This window comes from Ceratotherium simum, chromosome 20 (assembly GCF_057802395.1).
Source record: "Ceratotherium simum simum isolate JZ-2026a chromosome 20, ASM5780239v1, whole genome shotgun sequence".
Lineage (NCBI taxonomy): Eukaryota > Metazoa > Chordata > Mammalia > Perissodactyla > Rhinocerotidae > Ceratotherium > Ceratotherium simum.
Window position 1 is genome coordinate 4,717,580 of NC_141919.1, and position 24,925 is coordinate 4,742,504.

At 38.4% G+C, this 24,925-nt stretch overlaps 1 protein-coding gene across 5 annotated transcripts in view; it reads left to right on the forward strand.

Moving 5' to 3' along the window:
- Positions 1-1,854: 1,854 nt before the first annotated feature.
- The window catches only part of AGTPBP1 (ATP/GTP binding carboxypeptidase 1), a 157,373-nt gene continuing 134,302 nt past the window's right edge, over positions 1,855-24,925 (forward strand). For 2 of the 5 annotated variants that reach the window (XM_087444324.1, XM_087444327.1), the window contains exons 1-2: positions 1,855-2,013; positions 17,291-17,355. In XM_087444324.1, coding sequence (XP_087300450.1) covers positions 17,324-17,355 — 32 coding nt within the window. In that variant the 5' untranslated portion in view covers positions 1,855-2,013; positions 17,291-17,323. Of the gene's footprint in view, positions 2,014-11,702; positions 11,941-14,393; positions 14,510-17,290; positions 17,356-18,561; positions 18,661-24,925 lie in introns of those variants that run through there. The other 3 variants (XM_087444325.1, XM_087444326.1, XM_087444332.1) reach the window with 3 other exon arrangements.

Here is a 24,925-nt window from a genome sequence, read left to right on the forward strand (position 1 = left end):
CAGATTCCTCAAAAAATCAAGGACAGAACTACCATATGATCCAGCTATCCCACTGCTGGGTATTCACCCAAAGAACTTGAAAACACCAATGGGTAAAAGATACATGCACCCCTGTGTTCATTGCAGCGTTATTCACAATAGCCAAGACTTTGAAGCAACCTAAGTGCCCATCAAGGGACGAATGGATAAAGAAGCTGTGGTATATATACACAATGGAATACTACTCAGCCATAAGAAAGGATGAAATCCAGCCATTTGTGACAACATGGATGGACATTGAGGGTATAATGCAAAGTGAAATAAGTCAGAGGGAGAAGGTCAAATACCGTATGATTTCCTTCATTAAGTAGTAGATAATAACAACAATAAACAAACAATCCAATAGAGACAGAGATTGGATTGGTGGTTACCAGAGGGGACGTGGGTGGGGCGTGGGGGGGTTGGGGAGGATGGGAGGAGGGTGGGAGGAAGGTGAAAGGATAATTCGGCACATGTGTGTGGTGATGGGTTGTAATTGGTATTTGAGTGGTGAACATGGTGTAATCTATGCAGAAATAGAAGTATAATGATGTACACCTGAAATTTATACACTGTTATAAACCAATGTTATTGCAATAAACAAAAATTAACATAAATAAAATAAATAAAATACCATAACCTATCTTTTGAAGCTCACAAAGGGGGAAACTATGGCATTTATAAAATGGCAGTCTCTTTTTCACTCGAGGAAAGACGTCTGCCAAGGGCAAACTGCAAGAAGCACGTGTGGTGCACCTTGGATTACTTTTCGAACGTCTTCACATCTGCTTAATTTTGTTTAAACATGATGGTAGGAAAACAAAACAAAACCCTCAGAGCTCTCAATTTATTTCCCTATCTGGTTGTAATAATATTACATTCTTTAGCAGCCACTATAAACAGCAGCAAACATGATGCATGCTCTTGAAAAAAGGTAATCGTGTTTATTAAAAATATATCCCAGTGCGTTTATGTGCAGTCAAAACAGAAGGGGGTGTATCAGTAATCTCTCTGACCCATTACTTTGGCTCACATAAAACATTCCGTCTTCTCCTTCAGTGGCCAAGTTAGCATTACCATTTTCATGACTATATGCAGGCACATTACAAAACGCGAAAAATAAATCAGCATGCTATTTTGTTCGCTGCAGCACTCGACATCTAATTTATTGAGGTTTGGCCACAAGGTGCAATTTCGTTGCGTTCTAGGAGCCCAGCTGGGGTAACTGCCTACGTCTTCCAGCTTCTTATTATGGCCTCTCCTAGGGGTCACGAAAAGGCTAGGCTTGACCGCGGTCCCCAGGGTCTGAATCCACCCCAGAACCACCCGGGGAGGAGAGTTACGAACCGCTCGTCCGGGGCCGCTCAAAGCCTCCTAAGAGAGCGGGTGACTGATAGCAGCGGGGGTGGGTGCCGGCTCAGTCCCGGCGAAAGGCGGGGGCACTAATTGGGAGCGTAGACGAAGGTGATTTGAGGAACCTGTGGAGCCGCCCGCGGACCGGTTGGGTTCCGTTCGGTTGGGCGGCTGCTGCAGAGAACGATGACCGACGGCGCGCGCAACGCCCGCCCCCGACTCCTGGCCCCGCGGCCCGCCCCCGCCCCTCCCCCGCCCCTCCCCCGCCCCTCCCCTCCCCCCTCCCTCCTGCGCGCGTTCCCGCCGAGCCCGCGCGCGCTCCGTAGCCCTCCCACCTGCGCTCCTGCCCGCGCGCGCCCACCCCGCACGCGCGCCCGCTCCCGCCCGGCGCGCGCGAGCCGGCTGGCCGCGGCGCGCGGTGGGCGGGGCGCCGCGCTGACGTTGCCTGGGATGCGAGCAGGTTCCGCCGCCGCCGCCGTTGCCGCCGCCGCCTCCTCGCCTGCCACCGGGGTTTGTATGAAAGCAGCCGGCGGCGGGCGGCGAGGGGTTCGCCGCGTGCCCAGGGAGCAGCCGCGGGCGCTGCCGGCGCCGAGCCTGGTGCTGCGGCTCTGCCCAGTCCGTGCCAGCGCCCGTCCTGAGCCGGTGAGCGCCCCGCCGCCGTCCGCGCGTCACGGCCGGCCGCCCCTCGGCCGTGGCTGGCCTGCCCGCCGCCCCTCCGTTCTCCGGCGCCGCGGCGTCCTGAGGCGGGGAGAGTGGGGAGGAGCGACCCCGGGCTCGCGGCCGTCTGCGCCCTGGAGTCCTCCGCCCCTCACCTGACAGGTCGGGGAACGCGTGTCTTTCGTGGGGTGGGCCGGATCTTGAGGGAAACGCCAGATGGGTTGGGGCTTGGCCGGTTTCTGGAAAACGCCCCACCCCGCCCCCACGCACGGACACTCGGTCGCCCCCACCTCAGTCCCCGCGGAGGGTCTCCGAGCAGAGGCGGCCCCCGTGCCCTGCGCTTCCCCTTGGGCCCGAGCGCCCGTCGCCACGATGCGGCGGGCGGGGGGCGAGCGCGCCCCACCTCCCCACCCGCCCGGCACCCACCCCTAGCTGCGCCGTGCTCGAGGTGGGCTGGTGGGTGTGACAGCGGCCAGGCTGGGTTTGCTTTCTCTCAGTGGGTGGTTTGGCCCGAAGTGTGTTCTGTGTTTACATCTTGTCGCCTTGGGGGTTTGGTTTGAGCCTGAGTCAGGTCGCCCTGAATGACAGTGCAGTGTCCCTACAGCCTTCCTGCCTGAGTTGTGGGTTCTTAATTGCAAATGTTCAAGGACTCCTGCAACCCCGACTCGAGGCTCGCTGGGCGCTATGGCTGTTCCCCCTGGTGCCGTTTAAGCCCGTGAGTACCTGTGCGGTTCTGTCGGCTGGTTTCCTTGCCGGGGCATTTACCCATTACAGAATGGAGTTTTTATACATCTTAGTGTAATCGATGGGCCTGTTGCTAACTTAAGCCCATTTCTCGTTTTGATATAGCTTGCTGAAGGTCTAGCACTAGCTGATGACCTAATACGTTGTGACACTTAGCGGAAATTTTCATTGGCGATATTAATTCTGTGTGGGTGTTTTTTTTCCTTCAGGTGTTCAGAATTGTGGCAGTGTTTAATTATAAGGCCTGACAATTTGTAGTTAGAAAGGAGTTGAAGTCTTCTTGATCACTCATTTTCACTTACCTCTTATGGCCGTGTTGTAACCTTTATGTAGAGTTATCACTTTCTTTGTTAACCTCTGAATTCTTCTTATAAATTGTCTTCTTTCCTGAGAAAACCAGAAAGTTATTTTTGTCATTGTATTGTGGAATGTTTTCAGTTCAGAAGGCCAAAAAAGTAGTTGTTTATTTAAGGCACTTTAAATGCTACATATTTTAAAACATGTGCCAAATGTTATCAAAAACAAACAAACAAAAAAACCCTGGAAGGTCTATAAGCATTTCCTATGTAATTCTGTGAGATAGTTGGCAGTTCATTACCCACTTTTTATTTCTCGTCCTTAAGCAGAATTGTAATGGGACTTGTTCAGTGTCCCATTCCACTTTTCTTGGGTTAAGCTCTACAGGGAAATTATAGGTTAATGACCTCAAAATTCTGCCTTGAGTTGCTTCACACAGATGTAGAACTGCAGTCTCACTCTGAACTCTGAAATGAAGGGGGTAGACTTATAGTTACCCTTGTAATTAGCCAACACTGCAAAACATTTAAATGTATTAATGTAACTTAAGCTTTTGTAGAAGCAATTTTTCTAAAGCTTTTCCGGTTGACTTGAATTGAGGCGTTATTCTCTTTAGAACAGTCTAGCTAGACTCCTATATAATAACGGTTTTATCTCTAATAGCAGAGGGAAAAGAGGTCCAAGACTTGTGAAATTCCCTAATTTGTATTATATTCTACATTTTGGAGTTTTTAAAAAAAAATCACCTTCCAAAATCTACTCTTCTTGCTTGAAGTCCCTTAGTACCTGGAAGTTGAACAGTGCATCAGTAGTAATGGATGAACCTGTCAGAGGGCTCGCTGCAAGTTGGGAGCTTCTCTTAGGCAACAGGTCTTCATGTAAACACCAGAAATTGTTTAGAGTGGACACTGAATTTTAAACTTGATATATTATTGTTGGTTACTGTGCCTGTGTACTGTAGTGTAGTGGCTAAGGGTTGGGCCTCAGAGTCAGACTGGCTGGGTTTGAATCCTGGCTTTGCTTTAGGCAAGTTACTTATCCTCTTTGTACTTCAATTTTCTCTACTTCAAAAATGGGGATAATAAGAGTTATACTCTTAAGATGATCTTCAATATTAAATGAGTTAATATACATGAAGTGCTTAGCCTGCAGTACCCGGTGCATAGTAAGTGCTCAGTAAATATTATTACTGCTGCTGCTTTTCCTCAGACTTCTTCCATGCGATCCAGTAAGCCAAAGGACTTTGGGCTGATGGAGCGTTGTTAGCACAGAATTATTCCTCTATGACCCATTCTCTCCTTTGGGACTAAATGAGAGCTTTGTTTCACTGTCCTGCCTTGGAAGCATGTAATTTAGTTTAAAATAGAATGGCTAGACCCTGAGTGGGTGCCCTGAGATGCTGCTGGAGAGCTGCTGAAGTACCCTATTTGTCCCTCTGACAGAACCTTGGATTGTCTCCCTCATGACGGTGGTGGCTACTATTTTAGTCACCTGTTTTTGAGTTTGTTATTGCGTGTCTCTTTGTCACGTGCTGCTATCAAAAATGTTGTCTGTCAGGGGCCGGCCCGGTGGCACAAGCGCTTAAGTGCGCGCGTTCTGCTGCTGCAGCCCAGGGCTTGCCGGTTCGGATCCTGGGCGAGCACCGATGCACAGCTTGGCAAGCCATGCTGTGGCGGTGTCCCATATAAAGTGGAGGAAGATGAGGCACGGATGTTAGCCCAGGGCCAGTCTTCCTCAGCACAAAAAGAGGATTGGCAGATGTTAGCTCAGGGCTGATCTTTCTCTCACACACACAAAAATTATCTATCGGGGCCAGGCCTGTGGCTTAGCGGTTAAGCACGTGGGCTCTGCTGCTGGCGGCCTGGGTTCGGATCCTGGGCGCGCACCGACGCACCGCTTCTCCCGCCATGCTGAGGCTGCATCCCACATACAGCAACTAGAAGGATGTGCAGCTATGACATACAACTATCTACTGGGGCTTTGGGGGAAAAATAAAATTAAAAAAAAAATACCACAAAAAATTATCTATCAAACTATTAATGGGTATATATGTTTTTTATCTGTTCAAGACATTGCATGATGTTTCCAGGATATACAAAATCACTTTGATGTAAGCTTTCCTTTTTTGTTTTGTTTTCTTCTTTATTGATGTTACATAGAGTGAGGTTAGTTTTGATTTGACATTGTGTTCCTTTTCAGCTTTCATGTAATTTTCCTAGGAAAGTTTGTTTTTAAATTAATGATTTTATGTACTTGTCGTTCCCTGGTTTGCAGGGATCTGATATTAATACTCTGTTCTTTAAATCAGATGTTTTCAAACGTTTAGTCTAAGGACTCCTTTACACTCTTAAAAAATTATTGAGCACCCCAAAGAGCTTTTATGGATTATATCTATCTATCCTTATTATATTATAAATTAAAACAGAAATATAAAATTTTTTATTAATTCAGTTAAAAATAACCATGTTTTTTATGAAAAATGACTTTTTCAAAACAAGGTAGTGATGGGAGTGGCATTGTTTTATATTTTTGTAAATCTCTAATATCTGATTTAATAGAAACAGCTGGATTCTCATATCTGCTTCTGCAGTCAGTCTATTGCAATATGTTGTTTGGGTTGAAGTATATAGAGGAGAAAATCAGCCTTACACAGTTAATGGCTGGAAAAAGGAGAAGTATTTTAATAGCCTGTTCAGATAATTGTGGATGTTCTTGTTTGGTACTACATCAAGACTCAACATCTGGTAGTTTTTTAGTTATTTGCAGCATAGAATCTGAAATCACATTAATGGAATTTTTCATAATGTTTTATTAAAATCCATTGGTCTGAACTTTGAGTGGATCTGACATAACCATGCCTGAATTTATAACATCAAGCCTTGGTCGTTTGTAAATATTGGTTCAGTCAGATATGCAGGTCTTCCAAATGTTGACACATTTCATTATATAATATCAAAAAACTGCATTTGTTAATATCACCACCCATTCCAAAAGGAAGAAATTATTAGGAAGCTGTTCAGGTCATGACATGATAGTAGATACGAGTTCTCCAAAAATCTGGTTTTTGTTTGAAAGCTCAAATTTTCTCATTGGCAACAAATATGACTTCCAGTTGTTTCCTAGAAATGACAGGCAGACTTCATTCATCTCTGAGAGAACCTCTGCCAAAATACCTTAACTCTGAATAGCCATAGTGGTTCTTTCAAGTAAAGATGGTGTTTCATGATACAAGAGGCTAGTTCAAGCCCTCAATCCACTTACACAAGCATTTTCCCTTGAGACAGTCATCAGCCATTGTGATTCAGTATGTTGCCAACCCTGGTCGTCTGGTGGTTAACATTTGGGGGCTCGCACCACTGTGGTCCCAGTTCGTTTCCTGGTCAGGGAACCATACCACCATCTCTCAGTTGTAATATTGTGACAGCTACATGTTGCTGTGATGCTGAAAGCTATGCCACTGGTATTTCAAATACCAGCAGGGTCACCCATGGCGGGCAGGTTTCAGTGGAGCCTCCAGACCAGACAGACTAGGAAGAAGGACCTGGCCACCCACTTCCCAAAAAACTGGCTGTGAAAACCCTATGAATAGCTGCGGAGCATTGTCTGCTATATTGCTGGAAGGGGAGAGGATGGTGCAGAAAGTCCAGGCAGGTTCCGTTCTGCTGTACACGGGCTCGCTAGGAGTTGGAATGGACTCCACAGCCCTAACAACAAATGTAGCCGGAAAGGCTTCATGCGTACTTACCATTTTGTCACATAGAATATTAAAAGGATGTATATCTAAGGGCCGAGATTTAATAAAATCAATAATTTTTACTATTTTAAGGACATTCTTAAGTGAAAAAGGCTCTGTCTTGTATAACTACTCTTGATGGTGAAGAATACAATAACTAATAGTACAGTTTGCTAACACTACCATAATTTGTTCCAAAATACCAGAAATTTTACACACCATTGCTTTTGCACCATTAGTGTAAATGTTAATAAAGTTAAGAAGGCTAATAATATTTTAGTAGTAGTATGAAAATAGTTTTGACCTTGTGGACTCCCTAAAAAGATGTCTGGACCCCGGGGGTCCATGGACCATACTTTAAGGACTTCTGGTATAAATCATAGAGGATTCCTACCGAACTTTGATTAGGAAGGGAAATGGTAGTGACAATCTCTAGTCTGTTTTTGCTGTAGACTTTTGGGCTCTAGTAAAGGCCTTAAAAAAAAATTTAAGCACAGTAAAGGTTATTTACAGAAAATTGAGAGGTTTCTTAAGGGTTTTAGTCAGGCACTGATACAAGGGATACGAGTATAGATTATTATGCTATTAGTAATCTGAAATTACGATATCTAAAAACAGGAAGATCTGGTGGTGCAGTTCCACGTAAATATTCAAATCTGATATTTTTGTATTTTACGTATTAGACAAATAGAGTGAAGGCACAGTGTGAAAAGCTCAACTGATATCCAGATCATAAGCTAAAAAAAAAAAAAAAAGAAAAGCCCAAACAAACTACTTAGCTTCCCTTCTTAATCTCTGTTCATTTCTCACTTAATTCATGCTGAGGATGAACCCTCCTAAGGAGAGGTACCCAGCACTTGCTGTCTTTGCCTCACATCTTTCCTTGTGGGGAAAATGATTTAAGATTATGAAGATCATAAGGGTATAGGTTACATTGAGAATAAAAATAATAATAAGATCATTGAAGGATTTATGATAGAATAATGGTAATAAAAATGTGAACACTGCCTACATATAATAAAGTTTAATGAATTAAAAAGAATACTATTTTTGACAAGAACTCTCCAGATTTATCAATTCATTGTAGGCACAGTTTCTAGTTGCATGTAGGTAGAACTGATGATGGGTAGTGCAAGACAGCTAACCTCCCTGATGAGCTTCTCTTCTAATGGCAAAGTGAGAGAATTTGACCACCAGTTGATCTGTAGCTCCTACAATTATAGAGTTCTGGAATTTTTTCCTTTGGCTGTTGAAAACATCTCTTTCATCTGTTAATTTCATTTCATCAATTTTAATTTGTGTTTACATTTTAAACTTATTTTTTCCAATTTTTAACGTTGATTCATATTTATATTTTCAGTTTACATTTTGATTTTTTGAAGATGTATTTTTTAGAATTATGGTAAAATATATTTATGATGAAATTGACTATTTTAACCATTTTTAAATGTACAGTTCAGTGGCATTAAGTACATTCACGTTGTGTGCAATCATCGCCACTATCCATCTCCAGACCTCTTTTTGTCCTGGACAACTGAAACGATACCCATTAAACAATAATTCCCCATTCCCTCCTTCCTCTAGCCCCTGAAACTGTACCCATTAAACAGTAATTCCCCATTCCCTCCTTCCTCTAGCCCCTGGCGACCACCATTCTACTTTCTCTCTCTATGAATTTGACTAAGTACTACATTATATGTGTGGAATCATACAGTATTTGCCCTTTTGTGACTGGCTTATTTCATTTAGCATTATGTCTTCAAGGTCTATTCATGTTATAGCATATATCAGAATTTCCTTCCTTTTTAAAGCTGAGTAATATTTCATTATATGTATATATCATGTTTTATTTATCTATTCATCCTTTAGTGGACCCTTGGGTTGTTTCTACCTTTTGGCTATTGTGAATAATGCTGCTATCTACATGGGTATGCAAATATTCCCTTTAGACTCTGCTTTCAGTTCTTTTGGGTACATACTCAGAAGTGGAATTGTTGGATCATATGGTAATTCTATTTTAAATTTTTTAAGGAACTGCCATACTGTTTTTATAGTGGGATGCACCATTTTTCATTCATACCGGCAGTGTACAAGGGTTCCAATTTTTCCATATCCTTGCCAACTCTTGTTATTTTATTTTATCTTTTTGGGTAGTAGCCATCCTAATTGGTGTGAGGTGATATCTTGTGGTTTTGATTTGCATTTATGCTGCTGAATTTGGTATTTTGTTGAGGATGTTTGCATCAGTGTTCATAGTGGGTATTGGTCTGCAGTTTTTTTGTAATGTCTTTGTCTGGCTTTGGTATCAGGGCAATGCTGGCCTCATAGAATGAGTTAGAAAGTGTTTCCTCTTCTTCAATTTTTTGGAAGAATTTGAGAAGGATTGATGTTAGTTCTTTAAATGTTTGGTACAATTCACCAGTGAAGCCATCAAGTCTGGGGTGTTTCCTTGGGAGGGGTTTTGATTACTAATTCAGTCTCCTTAATAATTATGGGTCTCTTCAGATTTTCTGTTTTTTTGTGATTTAGTCTTGGTAGGTTTTGTGTTTCTAGAAAATTGTCAGTTTCATCTAGATTATTCAGTTTGTTGGTACACAGTTGTTCATAGTGCTCCCTTAAAATCCTTTTTGTTTCTTTAGAATCAGTAGTGAGGTGTCCACTTTCCTTTCTGATTTTAGTACTTCGTCATCTCTTTTTTTTCTTAGTCAGTCTTGCTAAAGGTTTGTCAGTTTTATTAATCTTTTCAAAGAACCAACTTTTAGTTTTGTTGATTTTCTCTATTATTTTTTTATGCCCTACTTCATTTATCTCTGCTCTAGAATCTTTATTATTTTCTTCCTTCTGCTAGCTTTGGGTTTAGTTCTCCCTTTTCCGGTTCCTTAAGTTGTAAAGTTAGGTTGTTGATTTCAGATCTTTTTTCTTTTTTAAAATGTGTTTATAGCTGTAGATTTCCCCCTTAGCACTGCTTTCGCTCTGTCCCATGTATTTTGGTATGCTGTGTTTTTGTTTTCTTTTGTCTCTAAGTATTTTCTGATTTCCCCTTTAACTCATTTATTGTTTAAGAGTGTGTTGTTTAATTTGCACAAATTTGTGTATTTTCCAGTTTTCCTTTTCTTATTGATTTTGAACTTCAACCCCTTGGGGTTGGAGAAAATACTTTGTATGATATCTGTCTTTTAAAATCTATTGAGACTATTTGTGGCCTAACGTATGGTCTGTCCTAGAGAATCTTCCTGTGCACTAGAGAAGACAGTGTATTCTTTTGTTAGGTAGAGTGTTCTGTATATATCTGTTTTCTCTAGTTGGTTTATTGTGTTGTTCAAGTCCTCTTATTTCCTTACCTTCTGTTTGGTCATTCTGTCGATTATTGAGAGTTGGGTATTGAAGTCTCCAACTGTTATTGTAGAACTGTCTGTTTCTCCATTCAATTCTGTCAATTTTTGCTTCATATATTTTGATGGTCTGTTAGTAGGTGCATGAATGTTTACAATTCTTAGAACTTGTTGCTCTCTTGAACCTTTTATTGATGTATAATGTGCTTCTTTGTCTCATGTAATCTTTTTTGACTTAAAGTGCATTTTGTCTGTCACCCCGCCTCTCTGTTGGTTACTATTTGCATGGAATGTCTTTTTCCATCTTTTCACTTTCGACTTATTTGTGCTTTTGGATCTAAAGTGAGTCTCTTGTAGACAGCACATAGTTGGATCGTGTTTTTTTAATCCATTTTGCCAATCTCTGCCTTTTGATTGGAGAATTTAACCCACGTACATTTAAAGTAATTACTAATGAGGAACTTCTGTCACTTTGCTATTTGCTTTTTATATGCCTTATAGCTTTTTTTGTCCCTCAATTCCTATGTATTTTGAATTTTATTGGGGTATTAGTGGGAGCTAACTTTGGGCTGTGTCACTTTTCTTAAAAACAAACAAGACAAACCATGTTAATGAGTCAGAGTCATAGATTTGAGGCAAGGAAAATGTGTTACAAGGTAAGAATTCTAACGTCATCCATCACCTATATAGACTTAGAAATTCTGGCATCTGTTTAAGTCTAAAAATAGTAGGAATCTGAGTTGGGGGAAGAGTTATTTTAAAATAAATTATTTAATTAAATTGAAGTGTAATGGGGTTCTGCTCCCCAAACAATAAACCCTATTATTTGTAGTATAATTAAAATGTCACATAGAAAAACAAATCAGACCTTTTTTAAGTGCCTGAACATCTTTTGTGGAGTGGTATGTGAACCATCCAAACTTGTGTTTTTAATGAAGATGCATGATAAGGAAAGGTAAAAGGTATGAACTGTTTATAGAGTTCTCATATTTTTTGATAAAATTAGTGACAACAATGTAAGTGAAATAAATCTGCCTGTCTGCAGATTGGGCCAAGACATTCATAAAATAATCATTGAATATCATATGAGTAAGGTGACTAGATGAAAATGTATACCTTAATATAGTAATTTAGATTAGGTTAATATACATGGACTATCTCCAATGTATAATATAGTAATTTAGATTAGGTTAATATGCACGGACTATCTCTTAATTTAAGTGCTAGGCTGAGGTAATAATCACTACCTGCCTATTATTGCTTGGAATGTTACTCCTCTTTCTTTTAGACAACAGATATTATTTACCACCTTCCCTCAAAGTTTCTCACTTTTTCCTTTAATGATGTTACCAGGAGTTTGGGCATATTCTTTGGGATGTTTCTTACTAAATAGTCAGGATTTGAAATTTTCCATCACATTGACATTACTGATGTGGGGGAATAGTAGCTCCCTTATGGTCTCGAAAAGCAATTTCTTCTTTTTAGATCTTGAAACAATTAGAGAAACCTGTTAAAAGATGATGCCTTTTCAGTGTACTTGTTCCCCACCCCCCATGGTAGAACTACCTACCTAGATCTTGCTGAACTATAGTCTTCCCCTAGTTGCCCACATCCACTCCAACAAGAACAATAACTAGTATTTAACAGCAGGGGTTATCGTTGTTGATTACAGCAATGTTTCTCAAATGTTTTTAAATAGTGGAAGCTTTTTGTCGTCTTGTAGGGAGACCCATTTGTGAACAGATGAGAATAAAATATTGAAGTTATTCTGGTTGAATGGGAATAGGTCCAAGTTGTTCAAGCAAGGTAAGTGAATAGGGAATCACATTTCCTCAGATTGTATTTAAAAGATTTATACTGGACTTTGGAGTGTGAAAGTGTATGTTTCTTTGCATTTTTTCTTTTTTTAGCCGTTTGACTTGAAATAAATTTAAAACCAGGTGTATTTGAAGTATTTATATATTTAGAATATACAGCTTTAACTTTGGTGTGTGTGTGTCAGAATTTCTTTTATGACTTGTTTGTGGAATGAAAATTAGGATGATGACATGCGGATGCCTTGTGTGTGTACATACCTTTGTTAACTTGGCTGATGACTTTGATTTCAGGCTTAAGCCAGTGAGAACTGAGGGTTTCAGTTTTTAGATTCCCTAGGCTCTGGAACTGGCTCTTCTTGAGAGCAAAAGATCAGGAAAATCTAAAAAATTCAGAAGATGCAAAATTTTGCACTTTTCTTGAGCTCGTGTATAAAAACTTGCTTACTTTTCCTTATGTATAGGGTACTTTGAGCAGCTTGATACTGCTTGTATGATTTTTCTGCCAATAAGGTCAAATTCCCACATTTAATTCTAGTATAAAGCCACCTTTAAATATATAAAAGTCAACTCATACAGATCCCTCCCCCCATTTGGGAAATACATATCGTGAATTTTTATGGAATAGCGTAGATTTTTAGTTCAGCTTTTTTCCCTTTTTTAAACCTCTGCTGGATAAATACCTCAGAGTACACCTTCCAAAGACCCAAGGAGTTCAGTAATTTTGATTTTTTGTCAAAGGACGTTGTATTCTAGCATAGGAAGCAGGCACTGAGGTACAGAGGGCGTGAGTCCCTAACTCTAATTTAGGAATGGTTGAATTATTAAAGTTCCTGCAGAGACTGGAAGTTTTTTTTTTTTAGACAGCTTTATGGAGATATAACTCACATACTATACAATTTTCCCATATGTAGTATGCAATTCTGTGGCTTTTAGTATAGTCACAGCATTGAGCAACCATCACCATGATCAATTTTAGAACATTTTCATTACCACTGAAAGAAGCCCACACTCAGCCTCCCCCTCGACCCTTCTCCCCTAGTCCTAGGTAGCCACTAATGTACTTTCTGTCTGTATAGATTTACCTGTTTTGGATATTTCATGTAAATGGAATCATAATGATGTAGCTGGTAGTGACTGGCTTCTTCCGCTTAGCATGATATTTTCAAGGTTCATTTGGTAGCACATATCAGTACTTTGTTTCTTTATATCACCAAATAATATTCCATTGTATGGATATACCACATTTTATTTATCTGTTCATTGGTTGATGTACATTTGGATTGTTTCCACTTTTTGATTATTAGGAAAAATAATGCTATGAACATTTGTGTACAAGTTTTTGTGTGGATATAATGTGTTATTTCTTTGGGTATATTCCTAGGAATGGAATAGCTGAGTCATATGGTCACTTTATATTGAGCCTTTTGAGGAACTGCTAGACTGTTTCCAAAGCAGCTGTACCCTTTTACATTCCTATCAGCAATGTATCCACATCCTTGCTAACACTTATTATCTGCATTTTTTACTATAGCCATTCTGGTGGGTGTGAAGTGGTCACTCATTGTAGACTAAGTTTTTAAATAGTAGTTAGGGATAACAGGAATGATAGCACTCTTAGATGGAGTTCATTTTACAATTGAGTATTTAATAGGCTGACCTAGGAATATAATCATCAGTAGCTGTTATTAACCCTGGCTATGCATAATTAGTATCATTTCCTAATTTAAAAAATGATGTCACGGATTTATCTCATCTGTGAGGATATTATATAATTCACTCCCCACCCCTCGAAATTCTTTATTGAAAAGGAAAACAGTGAAGATTCAGTTGTAGAGAACAGAATCCACTCTAGATACCTTAAGCAGAGAGAGTTTATTATAGGGTGTTAAGTAGCTTAAAGAATTGTTGGGATGTATCAGTCTGGGTCCAATCAGGAGATAGATATATATACAGAAGTATAAAGAGCAGTCACTAACCCCAGGACTGAGATAGAGTGGGCCCCCTCTCCCGCTGAGGTCTAGACCTTATTGGAAAGGGCAAGGTCAAGGCAAGTAGCTATGCTGTGGCACTAGTGGAATTTGCTGGATATCTGCCTTCTAGGGTGCCAGGGAAAGCTATTCCTGGGTAGATGTCTCACTAGAGGCACTCTGCTACAAAGCTGCCTAGCCTTCTGTTGGAGAAGCTGCATGTGCTGCGGGAGCCGGGTGCTAGGGAAGCCATCTTTGTTGTAGGAGTGGGTCTCGGAGAAGCCTTGCTTGCTGCAGAACAGGTGAGATGAAGGCTGAGAATTGATAATTGGGTTTAGTAACACAGAGGTCGTTGGTGGCTGACAGGAGCAGTGTTGATGGAGTGGTGTGGGGAAAACCTGACTGGAGTGTGTTTAAGTGAGAATGGGAAGAGAGGACTTGTTGACTCTGTGTATAAACAACTCTTTGCTTTCAGGAGGGGAGAAATGGGACAGTGGCTGGATTGGGGAAGTGGGAGCAAGAAGATTTTTTTCCCCCAAGACACAGAAGTAAAACGATTTTATGATGGTGAAAATGACCCAATAAAGAGGAGTGAGTAGATTGTACCTAAATTCCATCATCAGTTATTATAGTCACTCCCTTGATACAACTCTCAACTTCTTTGCCTCTTTCTTGCTTTGTCACACTTGGTTGGCAAAGCCACAAACTTGGTAAAATGTGATACTTCTGCTTCTAGGTGACTGCTCTTTCTATTATACCATACTGTAAAGAACCCAAACTTTCAGAGCAAAAAGAAGAGTTTTTGTTCACTCTGAGGCACTCTGGCTTCAAGCTTCAGCAATAAAAAGTGACTGTAAGGGACATTGGCTTAGCCCTAGGGTGATGCAGTTGAGAGCTGGCCTTTTTTCCTGGGGGCCTCAAAATCCCAGAAGCAGAGTTCTTTGAGGTTGTCGTTTTCTTTAGTGAAGATTATTTGCCATTTCTGTGACTGGCTGTTGAACATTTCCCACAATGGTGAGGCATGGGGGTGTTGGGGGTAAGAAGGTATTTGCAGTTGTAAAGTTTTAGTTAGCTGTTTCAGGGTCTCCTTCTGTTGTCCTTGGTATTTCCAAGTCCCTGAGTTCCGAGTTTCCTGAGTTCTTCTGGACGGAGTATCCCCTGCCTCCTTAGTTTTCCTTTTTGTCATTGTGGGCTTAAACATAACTTTATTTCTTCACTGTCTACTTTAATCTGTCCCAGGAGGGAGAGGAGAGAAATGTGTGTGGTATAAACTATTATTTTATTTGGAACTGGAAGTTTGAATCATTTCTTAACTGTTGAAATAGAATTGGCTATGATATAAATGCCCAACATTAACCTTTTCTTTTTTTTTCTTTTTTTTTTTTTTTGTGAGGAAGATCAGCCCTGAGCTAACATCCATGCTAATCCCCCTCTTTTTGCTGAGGAAGACCGACTCTGAGCTAACATCCATTGCCTAATCCTCCTCCTTTTTTTCCCCCAAAGCCCCCCAGTAGGTAGTTGTACGTCATAGTTGTACATCCTTCTAGTTGCTGTATGTGGTACAGGGCCTCAGCATGGCCGAAGAAGCGGTGCGTTGGTGCGCGCCCAGGATCCGAACCCAGGCCACCAGTAGTGGAGCGTGCGCACTTAACCGCCAAGCCACCGGGCCGGCCCTAACCTTTTCAACTCAAAATTCAGTGAACTTTTCGTGAGATGTGCTGTTAATGTAGTTTTAGAGAAAGTCATATCACTCGACAAATAGAAGTAACTTCATTAACTTCTGTTTATGGCAGCAACAGCACTTTTGGAAACATGTAGGATTTTTTTTCCCCTTTGGATGTATAGTGATTCTAATTAATTTGGAAATTGGAAAAAGTTACTTTGACTTTATAGTCATTTAAAACAGTTGAAAGAAAGAATAGTTAGCAATTTCTAAATTTCTTATTAACTTTAAAAACAGTCCATGTATTTTTTGTATATAATCCTAAATACATTTCCTCTTTTATAATTGAATTAATAAGAAAAATGAAAAAAAATCATGTGTATTTTGTTGAAGTAAAAGTTCTTTGTTATTGAAGAAAAACATGCAGAATACCTGTATTTTCTCAATCTATTACATTAAACAACTCGAAATCTGTTCTTTTGCCTGTTTATTTTCCTTTAAATATAGCATTGCCAATATTGCAAAAGTATGCGATTAACTTGTTGAATTGGCAGTAATTATTTTACTTTTTAACGATGACACAAAATTCTGCTTCACTAAGCATTGATATAGAAAAGTAAAAGATAGCTACAATTTTTTTTGGAGTGCATAGTTGCGAAATAAATCTGAAAACCTATAAAAATTGTGTGAATCAAGATTTAAGGTTTTAAAATGTATAATACATACTTTCTTAAGATGAAGCCTATTCTCATTGAAGGAAAATATGCGTTAAGTACGTTAAATGAGATGATGTCATAGAAGGGTTTTACTCTGTCGAGACAATTTGTTATTAATTAAAAAGTGTTCTCATGTAGAAATAATCATACATATTTAGCAGTACAGTCATGTGCTGCATAATGACGTTTCAGTTAATGATGGACCACGTATATGATGGTGGTCCTATAAGATTAGTACCATATAGCTAGCCTAGGTGTGTAGTAGGCTATACCATCTAGGTTTGCAGTTTGAACATTTTTTCCTATAGTCTTTTTCAACAGTTTTTTCCTATGTTTTTTCAACAAATTGAGTACTGTCTTTTAATATTAATTTAAATATTTATACAGTCATGCACTGCGTAACAACATTTCGGGCAATGACGGACTGCATTATACAACGGTGGTCCCATAAGATTAGTACCATATAGCCTAGAGGTGTAGTAGGCTATACCATCTAGGTTTATGTAAGTACACTCTATGCTGTTCACACAATGACAAAATTGCCTAATGACACACTTCTCGGACCGTATCCCTGTCATTAAGCAACACATGACTATATTTGACTGTATGAACGGTAGACAATAAGTACACTAATCACAGGATGCTGTGGTTGGTTTGAGTATTTTTAAGGAGGAGTATTAGAACACGAGGATAATTTGAGCTGTTGCAAAAGAAATCTTGACACTAGATTGTAAACTGTGTTATGTTAGGTTTTTGCATTTTTGCAGCGCCAGGGTTGCAGGATAGCATTTTACTGGCTGATTTTAAGTAATTGAATAGTCACACATTGCCCATTGAAGTGACCTGCCAGAAGCACGTAAAACTCAAACTCTCTCCTTTGGTTTCTGGTGTTATCTTGTGCTACCCGTAATAAAAACTTTCAGTTGTATGGTTTTGATGACATCTAATATGGAGAAAACAGAATTGTGTTTAATATCAACATTTGTCTTTTAGATTATCTGCGATGGTAAAATGAAGTAACTCAAGATGAGCAAGTTAAAAGTGATATCAGAGAAAAGGTACTGTAGTTCTAAATACCAATATGTATAAATTACAGAAATAATACATAAAGCGATTGTTTGAAACTCATTACTTTAAAAAATATTATTTGTTTTTAAATAATAGTATATAACATATATTTATATTATTTTATTAATATTTATTAATGTTTAATTTTTCAGTTAAAGCAGGAGTTGGCAAACCATGACCTGCAGTTCAAATCTGGCTCAACTCTTGTTTTGTATGGCCTGTGAGCCCAGAATGGTTTTTACATTTCTAAATGGTTGGGGGAAAAAATTAACAAAAAAGAATAATATTTTATGGCACATAAAGATTATATAAGATTCAAATTTCAGTGTAAATAAAGAAAGTTTTATTGGAACATAGTTGTGCTCTTTTATTTATATATTGTTTGGCCACTTTTGTTCTACAGTGGCAAAGTTGAGCAGTTGTGACAGACCGTATGGCCCACAGTGCTTAGTATATATACTATCTGGCCCTTGACAGAAAAAATTTAACTGACCCCTGAGTTAAAGCATCCTCTCTATTAAAACTTTTATGTACCAAGAATTGTCTTTCCATTGATTTTACTCTGATTGATTAAAGACAAATCTGATTGATTCTATTTTGGAATTTTCTTAGCTAGATTGCTTAACGCTGTTAAACTTCAGTTTTCTCATCTATACAATGGGTTTAATAATAATGCTGTTATTATAAAATTGTGAAGATTAAATAATACCTGGCCAGCTCAGTAAATGACAGCTTATTAATAGTGATAATAATAGAAATTTCTGCTTTGTAACAGTGTTGTTTTTTATATTTACATGTTTACAACTTTGCTTTTATAGGTATGCTTTGAATATGTTTTATAATGAGAAATAAACACACAGTTTATTTAGATAAGATTTATTCCTTAATAAGTTTTCCAGTTATTAACTATGTAATACTTTATAGCAAATCTCATTGTTCAAGTGTTTGTGTAATTTCTATAGGAAAGGAATTAGGCACTGTTTGTGTTTTAAAAAGGAGCATTAGCCTTACTTTTTAGATTAGGTCAAATAAGTAATGCTGTTGCTACTATTTAGGTAAACTATCTAAAATTATTAGATTTTCATAAGATATAAAGTTACAGTTTGAAAACCTCTGCCTTTTAAGGTCAATTTTTATTTTTTCCTCCTTAAATAGATTTTACTGCATATTTGTTATTATTTCTGTTGTTGTTTTAGGCCAACTAAATTGGTATCACTGCAAATTATCTTCATCTCAAGGAAATTATAATTTCTAGTAATACTTTTCATATTGCTCTGTGAAGAAAGCTGAATACGGTAAGGTGAATTGTGATAGAAAAGGGTCAGAATCTTTCTTCTCCCTTCCTATCGTATGGCATGTTGACACTGATTGTGTCTGAGAACTCAGAAAAAATGTCTTCCAAGGATCTAAGAAGTGGGGGGAAGTAATACTTCCAGGTATTATCCTGACCTTTTTTCTTACATGAGACTTGATCAAAGCACACCAACTTCCACAGAAAATTTATCTATGTACTTTCTGTATCTCCAGAGGCTTCTATAGATGCTCTCTTTGGTTTATTTATTTCTTCTTCCCCTTTTAGATTTATTTCTCAACCATCAGGTTATCTATTAAATACTTTCATGTACCTAGCTTGGCACTAAATCTGTGAGAATAGAAAAGAAACATAAATATAACACTTAATACAGTGCTTTGCAGAAAGTGGGCATTGAGTGTGTTCTAAAAAAATAAACCCTATTCTCTTTTTATATGAGCTTGTAATCTGATTGAGAATGCCAGAACAAATGCACTATGGTGATTTAAGCAGTATATAGTGAAGTGTTAAATTGTGAGGTCCATGGAGTTAGAAAATAAAATCCTCATAAATAGGTGCTTTTTGTGAGATATAGACTTGAAGAGGCAAGTCTGGCTTGAGACTTTCTTACTTTATATCAAATCTGGAGGAGTGGATGGGATATTGATACTTGCTGAGTTTAGACAAGGATGGTAATTGGGTGGATTAGATTGGCAGATTTAAAGACCATGTGAGTAGGTGGTGATTTAAATCAAATAAGCAAGTTTTTAAGATACAAGGAGCAGAATTTTTCTCTTCTCCTAACTCTCCATCATCATGGTCATGCCCTAAATGTTATCACTAGCCAGACTCTCATTTCGAAGTACTAGTTCAGGCTTTTCATTCTGCAGTAGTAGTCTTTTATCTTTCTAGTCCTCTTGCTCAAATGTCTGTACTGCAAGAGTTCTGCTTTACCCAGAGCTCTAATCTATCGACTTTTGTTTTCTCTCATTCATCTCCTCCTTTCTTACCCAATGTAGAATCCATTGTCTATCATTACACTCTTGCAAATCCTGGAAATGTCTTTACCACACTTTGTGTTTTTTCATCACACCCGCCCGGCAAAGTCCTTTCCCTGGGTAAACCTTTGTTGAGCAGCTGAATGATGTTGGAGGAAGAAGAAACTTGGCAGATATCACTCAAAATTATTGATCATCAATCTGAACTGAGAATAAAAAAAAAAAAAATCTGAACTGAGCCCAGCAATCTTACTACTGTGGTTCTTTGGAAAGTTCATTTTCCCAATTTTTATGATGACTATTTTATACTTTTTTAATACTCTTCAAACTTTTCAAATCCTGAGATGTACCATATACGTATCCTCAGCAAATGACCTTCTCTCATGATAGCATAGAGATAATATAGTCTATTATCCTCATATTTCTTATACCAAATTTATATAACATTCCTTTATTTGATGCAATCCTCTGCTTACCCTCCTGTTATTTACTACAGCAGAAGATGTGTCTCTTTTCTTGTCAAAGACTAATACTGTCACCTGTGTTCTAGATTTCACCTCCTTCCTTCTCTTCCTTAATCATTATTCTTCTATCTTGAATCTTGAACTCTTCCATTCCTTACCATTTATACATGATTTGGACTTTCCAATATTTAGAGTCCGCTCTTCTGTTACTACTCACTTTATCTGATCTCCTTAAAAGCCAAAACATTTGAAATCATCTATAAATGCAATCTACATCTCATTTCACACTCTCCAAACACTTCTGTTTAGTTTCTGCCTTATCCACTACACCAACAGTTCTTATTAAGGCCACCTATAAATTTTTAAACAGCTTTATTGAGATGTAATCATCATACAACAAACTGTAGAGAGTACAGTTTGGTAAGTTTGGCCTGTGTATACCTGTGAAATCATCCTCTCAATCGAAATAATGAACGTACTCATCATGCCCAGATGCTTCCTGGTGCCCTTTTGTAATTTTTTCCTCCCGCCCCTTCTGTCAGTCACTCTGGGCAACCACTGATGTGCTTTCTGTCACTACGGATTTGCTTGCTTTTCTATGACTTTATATAAATGGAACCATACAGTATGTCTTTTTTGGGGGGTGGAAGGTAGGGATGTGGCTCTGCCTTCTTTTACTCAGCACAGTTATTTTGAGAATCATCTCGTGAAATCATACTTTATTTTTGATTACTGAGTAGTGTTCCATTGTATAGATATACCACAATTTGTTTATCCATTCAACTTTTGGATATTTGGGTTGTTTCCACTTTTTGGCTATTATAAATAAAGCTGTTATGAGCTTTTGTGTACTAGTATTTGTATGGACTTAGGCTTTCTTTTCTCTTGGCTAAATACCTAGGAATGGAATGGCTAAATCGTATGGTAGGTCTGTGTGTCTTTTTAGGAAACTGCCAACAACCTATTTTATGAAGACATTATACCATCTTATACTCCCTCCAACAGTATGTGAGAGTTCTAGTTCTTCTATGTTCTCACCAATACTTGTGTGGTCGTTCTTTTTAAGTTCTTAAATTTTTATGGTTATTCTTATAAAATTTTAGCCATTCTAATAGGGGTATACTGGTATCTCATGATTTTAATTTGCACTTCCCTAATGACTAATGATGTTGAGAGTCTTTTCATGCACTTATTTGCCTTCAGCATATCTTATTTGGTGAAGTATATTTCCAAATCTTCCCTCCATTTTTAGTTTGGATTATTTTTTTTTTTATTATTGAGTTTTAGACGTTCTTTATACATTATGGAGACAAGTCCTTTATCAGATATTTGATTTGCAAACGTTTTCTCCCAGTCTTGTCTTTTCATATTTTAAACAATATCTTTTAAAGATCAGAAGTTTTTATTTTAGATGATGTCCATTTTGTTTATTTGTTCTTTTATGGATTATGCTTTTAGAGTTGTATCATTTTTGTAAGCCGTGTTTACCAATGTTTTTACTTATGTTTTCTTCTAGAAGTTTTTATAGTTTTAGACTTTATGTTTAGGTCTATGCTCTAGTCTGAGTTAATATTTATATATGGTTTGAGGTATGGATAGAAGTTCTTTTTCTTTGCATATGGATATCCAGTTGTTCCAGCACCATTTTTGGAAAGACTGTCCGTTTTCCACTGAATTGCCTTTGTACTTTGTCAACAATCAGTTGTCCATGTGTGTGTGGGTCTATTTTTGTACTCTTTTTGTTGCATTGATCTAGATGTCTGTCTAAGTGTGGAAACTTCACTGCTTTGATAGCTGTAGCTTTATAATGATTCTTGACATTAGATAGTGTTGGTTCCTCAACTTTGTTCTTTTTTTCAGAGTTTGGCCTATTTTAGGTTCTTTACATTTCCATATGAATTTAATATCAGTTTGACAATTTCTACACAATAACCTGCTGGGATCTTGATTGGGATTGCCTTGATTCTGTAGCCCAGTTTGGGGAGAATTAACATCTTAACAATATTGAGTTTTTTTACCCTTGAACATGGTATATCTCATTTTTATTTATGATCATTAATTTCTCTCAGCAGTATTTTGTAGTTTTCATTGTACTGGTCTTTCAGGTTGTTTGTCAGATTTATTCCTATTTCCTATATATAATAACAGCTCTTTGGGGGTCACCAATAGTTTTTTACTTTTTTTTTCTTTTTTGCTGAGGAAGATTTGCCCTGAGCTAACAGCTGTTGCCAAGTTTCCTCTTTTTTGTACATGAGCTGCGTTGATCATATTTTCAATTCCATGATTTTCTCACGATAAAATAATTAACATTAACAATTATAAATGGAACCTCTGAAGGTTGGTCTTAGCCTCATTTTGATTCATCTAAAAATAGAGTAAGGCAGGGAGGATACACCCTTTTCTGAGTTGCTTTGCTTAAAATTTTTCTGCTTTGCAGTGTAGCTCAAATTGTTCATTAAATATAGCTGTGCAGTTTCTTTTTGTTTGCCTTCACCCTCAGATTTTGCAAAGTCTGAAAATCATTCAGAAGGTGGAGCTGCCCTCTGGTGTTCACCCTGTGATTCTCTAAACGTTAGTGTCAACACCCTTAAATTTTTAGAGTTGAGTTGGGAGTGGCTTAGAGTATTTTGTTCAGTTTTCCTTCTGTTGATGAGAAAAGTAAAAATAGGGAAACTGACTTGCCTGCATCCTCAATTTCCATTTGTTTGCCTTCCTTTAAAAAATTCATCCATTTATGGTTTGTAAGAGCATGATTCTAAGAAAAGAATCATTTAGTTGCAAGTTGTTTTTTTTTTGCTGGTGGTGTAATTAAATTTTAAGAGTTACTGACAGAATAACCTTTTAATTTGGAATAGAATAAGAAATATGTTATGCTCAGTGTGTTTTGTATGTTTGTGAATTTTTGAATAGTAGTGTTTTATTAGAAAAATACTAACAGATGACATTTAAGAGAAAAATAATTGGAGAAAATAAAAAAACAAAACACTCAATTATTAAATTTAAAAATTTTTGTTTCCATAATGCAAATTTCTCTTATATCTGGGTTACAGAATTGTTTTTAAAGACGTGTTTGCTCCCTGGTTTGCACTGTGGTGTCTTAATACCATTTCTCATCCGAAAGAGAACCATGGCTTTTTGGAGAAAGGGTCAATTCCAGATCAGGAGCACAGAATGTGCAAGATAAGCCTAGAACAGCGGTTCTCAAACTTTTTGGCTAAGAACCTCTTTGTGTTTTTTTTTTTTATTTTGTGAGGAAGACCGGCCCTGGGCTAACATCCGTGCCCATCTTCCTCCACTTTATATGGGACGCTGCCACAGCATGGCTTAACAAGCAGTGCGTCGGTATGCGCCTGGGATCCTAACCAGCAAATCCCGGGCCGCCACAGTGGAGTGCGCGCACTTAACTGCTTGCGCCACCGGGCCGGCCCCGCTTTTTGTGTTTTTTTTTTTTTTTTTTTAATTTTTGTTTATTGCAGTAACATTGGTTTATAACATTGTATAAATTTCAGGTGTACGTCATTATACTTCTATTTCTGCATAGATTACATCATGTTCACCACCCAAATACTAATTACAACCCATCACCACACACATGTGCCGAATTATCCCTTTCGCCCTCCACCCTCCCCCCTTCCCCTCTGGTAACCACCAATCCAATCTCTGTCACTGTGTGTGTGTTTGTTGTTGTTATTATCTACTACTTAATGAAGGAAATCATAGGGTATTTGACCTTCTCCCTGTGACTTATTTCACTTAGCATAATACCCTCAATGTCCATCCATGTTGTCACAAATGGCTGGATTTCATCGTTTCTTATGGCTGAGTAGTATTCCATTTGTCAATATATACCACAGCTTCTTTATCCATTCGTCCCTTGATGGGCATTTAGGTTGCTTCTAAGTCTTGGCTATTGTGAATAATGCTGCAATGAACACAGGGGTGCATGTATCTTTACGCATTGGTGTTTTCAAGTTCTTTGGATAAATACCCAGCAGTGGGATAGCTGGATCATATGGTAGTTCTATTCTTGATTTTTTGAGGAATCGCCATACTGTTTTCCATAGTGGCTGCACCAGTTTGCACTCCCACCAGCAGTGTATGAGAGTTCCCTTCTCTCCACATCCTCTCCAACGTATGTTGTTTCCTGTCTTGTTAATTATAGCCATTTTGACGGGCTTGAGGTGATATCTCATTGTAGTTTTGATATGCATTTCCCTGATAGTTAATGATTTTGAACATCTTTTCATGTGTCGTTTAGCCATCCGTATATCTTCTTTGGAGAAATGTCTGTTCAGGTCTTTTGCCCATTTTTTAATTGGGTTGTTAGTTTTTTTGTTGTTGAGATGCATGAGTTCTTTATATATTTTGGAGATTAAGCCCTTATCAGATGTATGGTTTGCAAATATCTTCTCCCAATTGTTAGGTTGTCTTTTCGTTTTGTTGATGGTTTCCTTTGCTGTGCAGAAGCCTTTTAGTTTGATGTAGTCCCATTTGTTTATTTTTTCTATTGTTTCTCTTGCCCGGTCAGACATGGTGCTTGAAAATATGTTGCTAAGACTGATGTCGAAGAGCGTACTGCCTACGTTTTCTTCTAGAAGTTTCATAGTTTCAGGTCTTAGGTTCAAGTCTTTAATCCATTTGGAGTTAATTTTTGTGTATGGTGTAAGGTAGGGGTCTACTTTTATTTTTTTGCATGTGGCTATCCAGTTTTCCCAACACCATTTGTTGAAGAGACTTTCTTTTCTCCATTGTATAGTCTTGGCTCCTTTGTCAAAGATTAGCTGTCCATAGATGTGTGGGATTATTT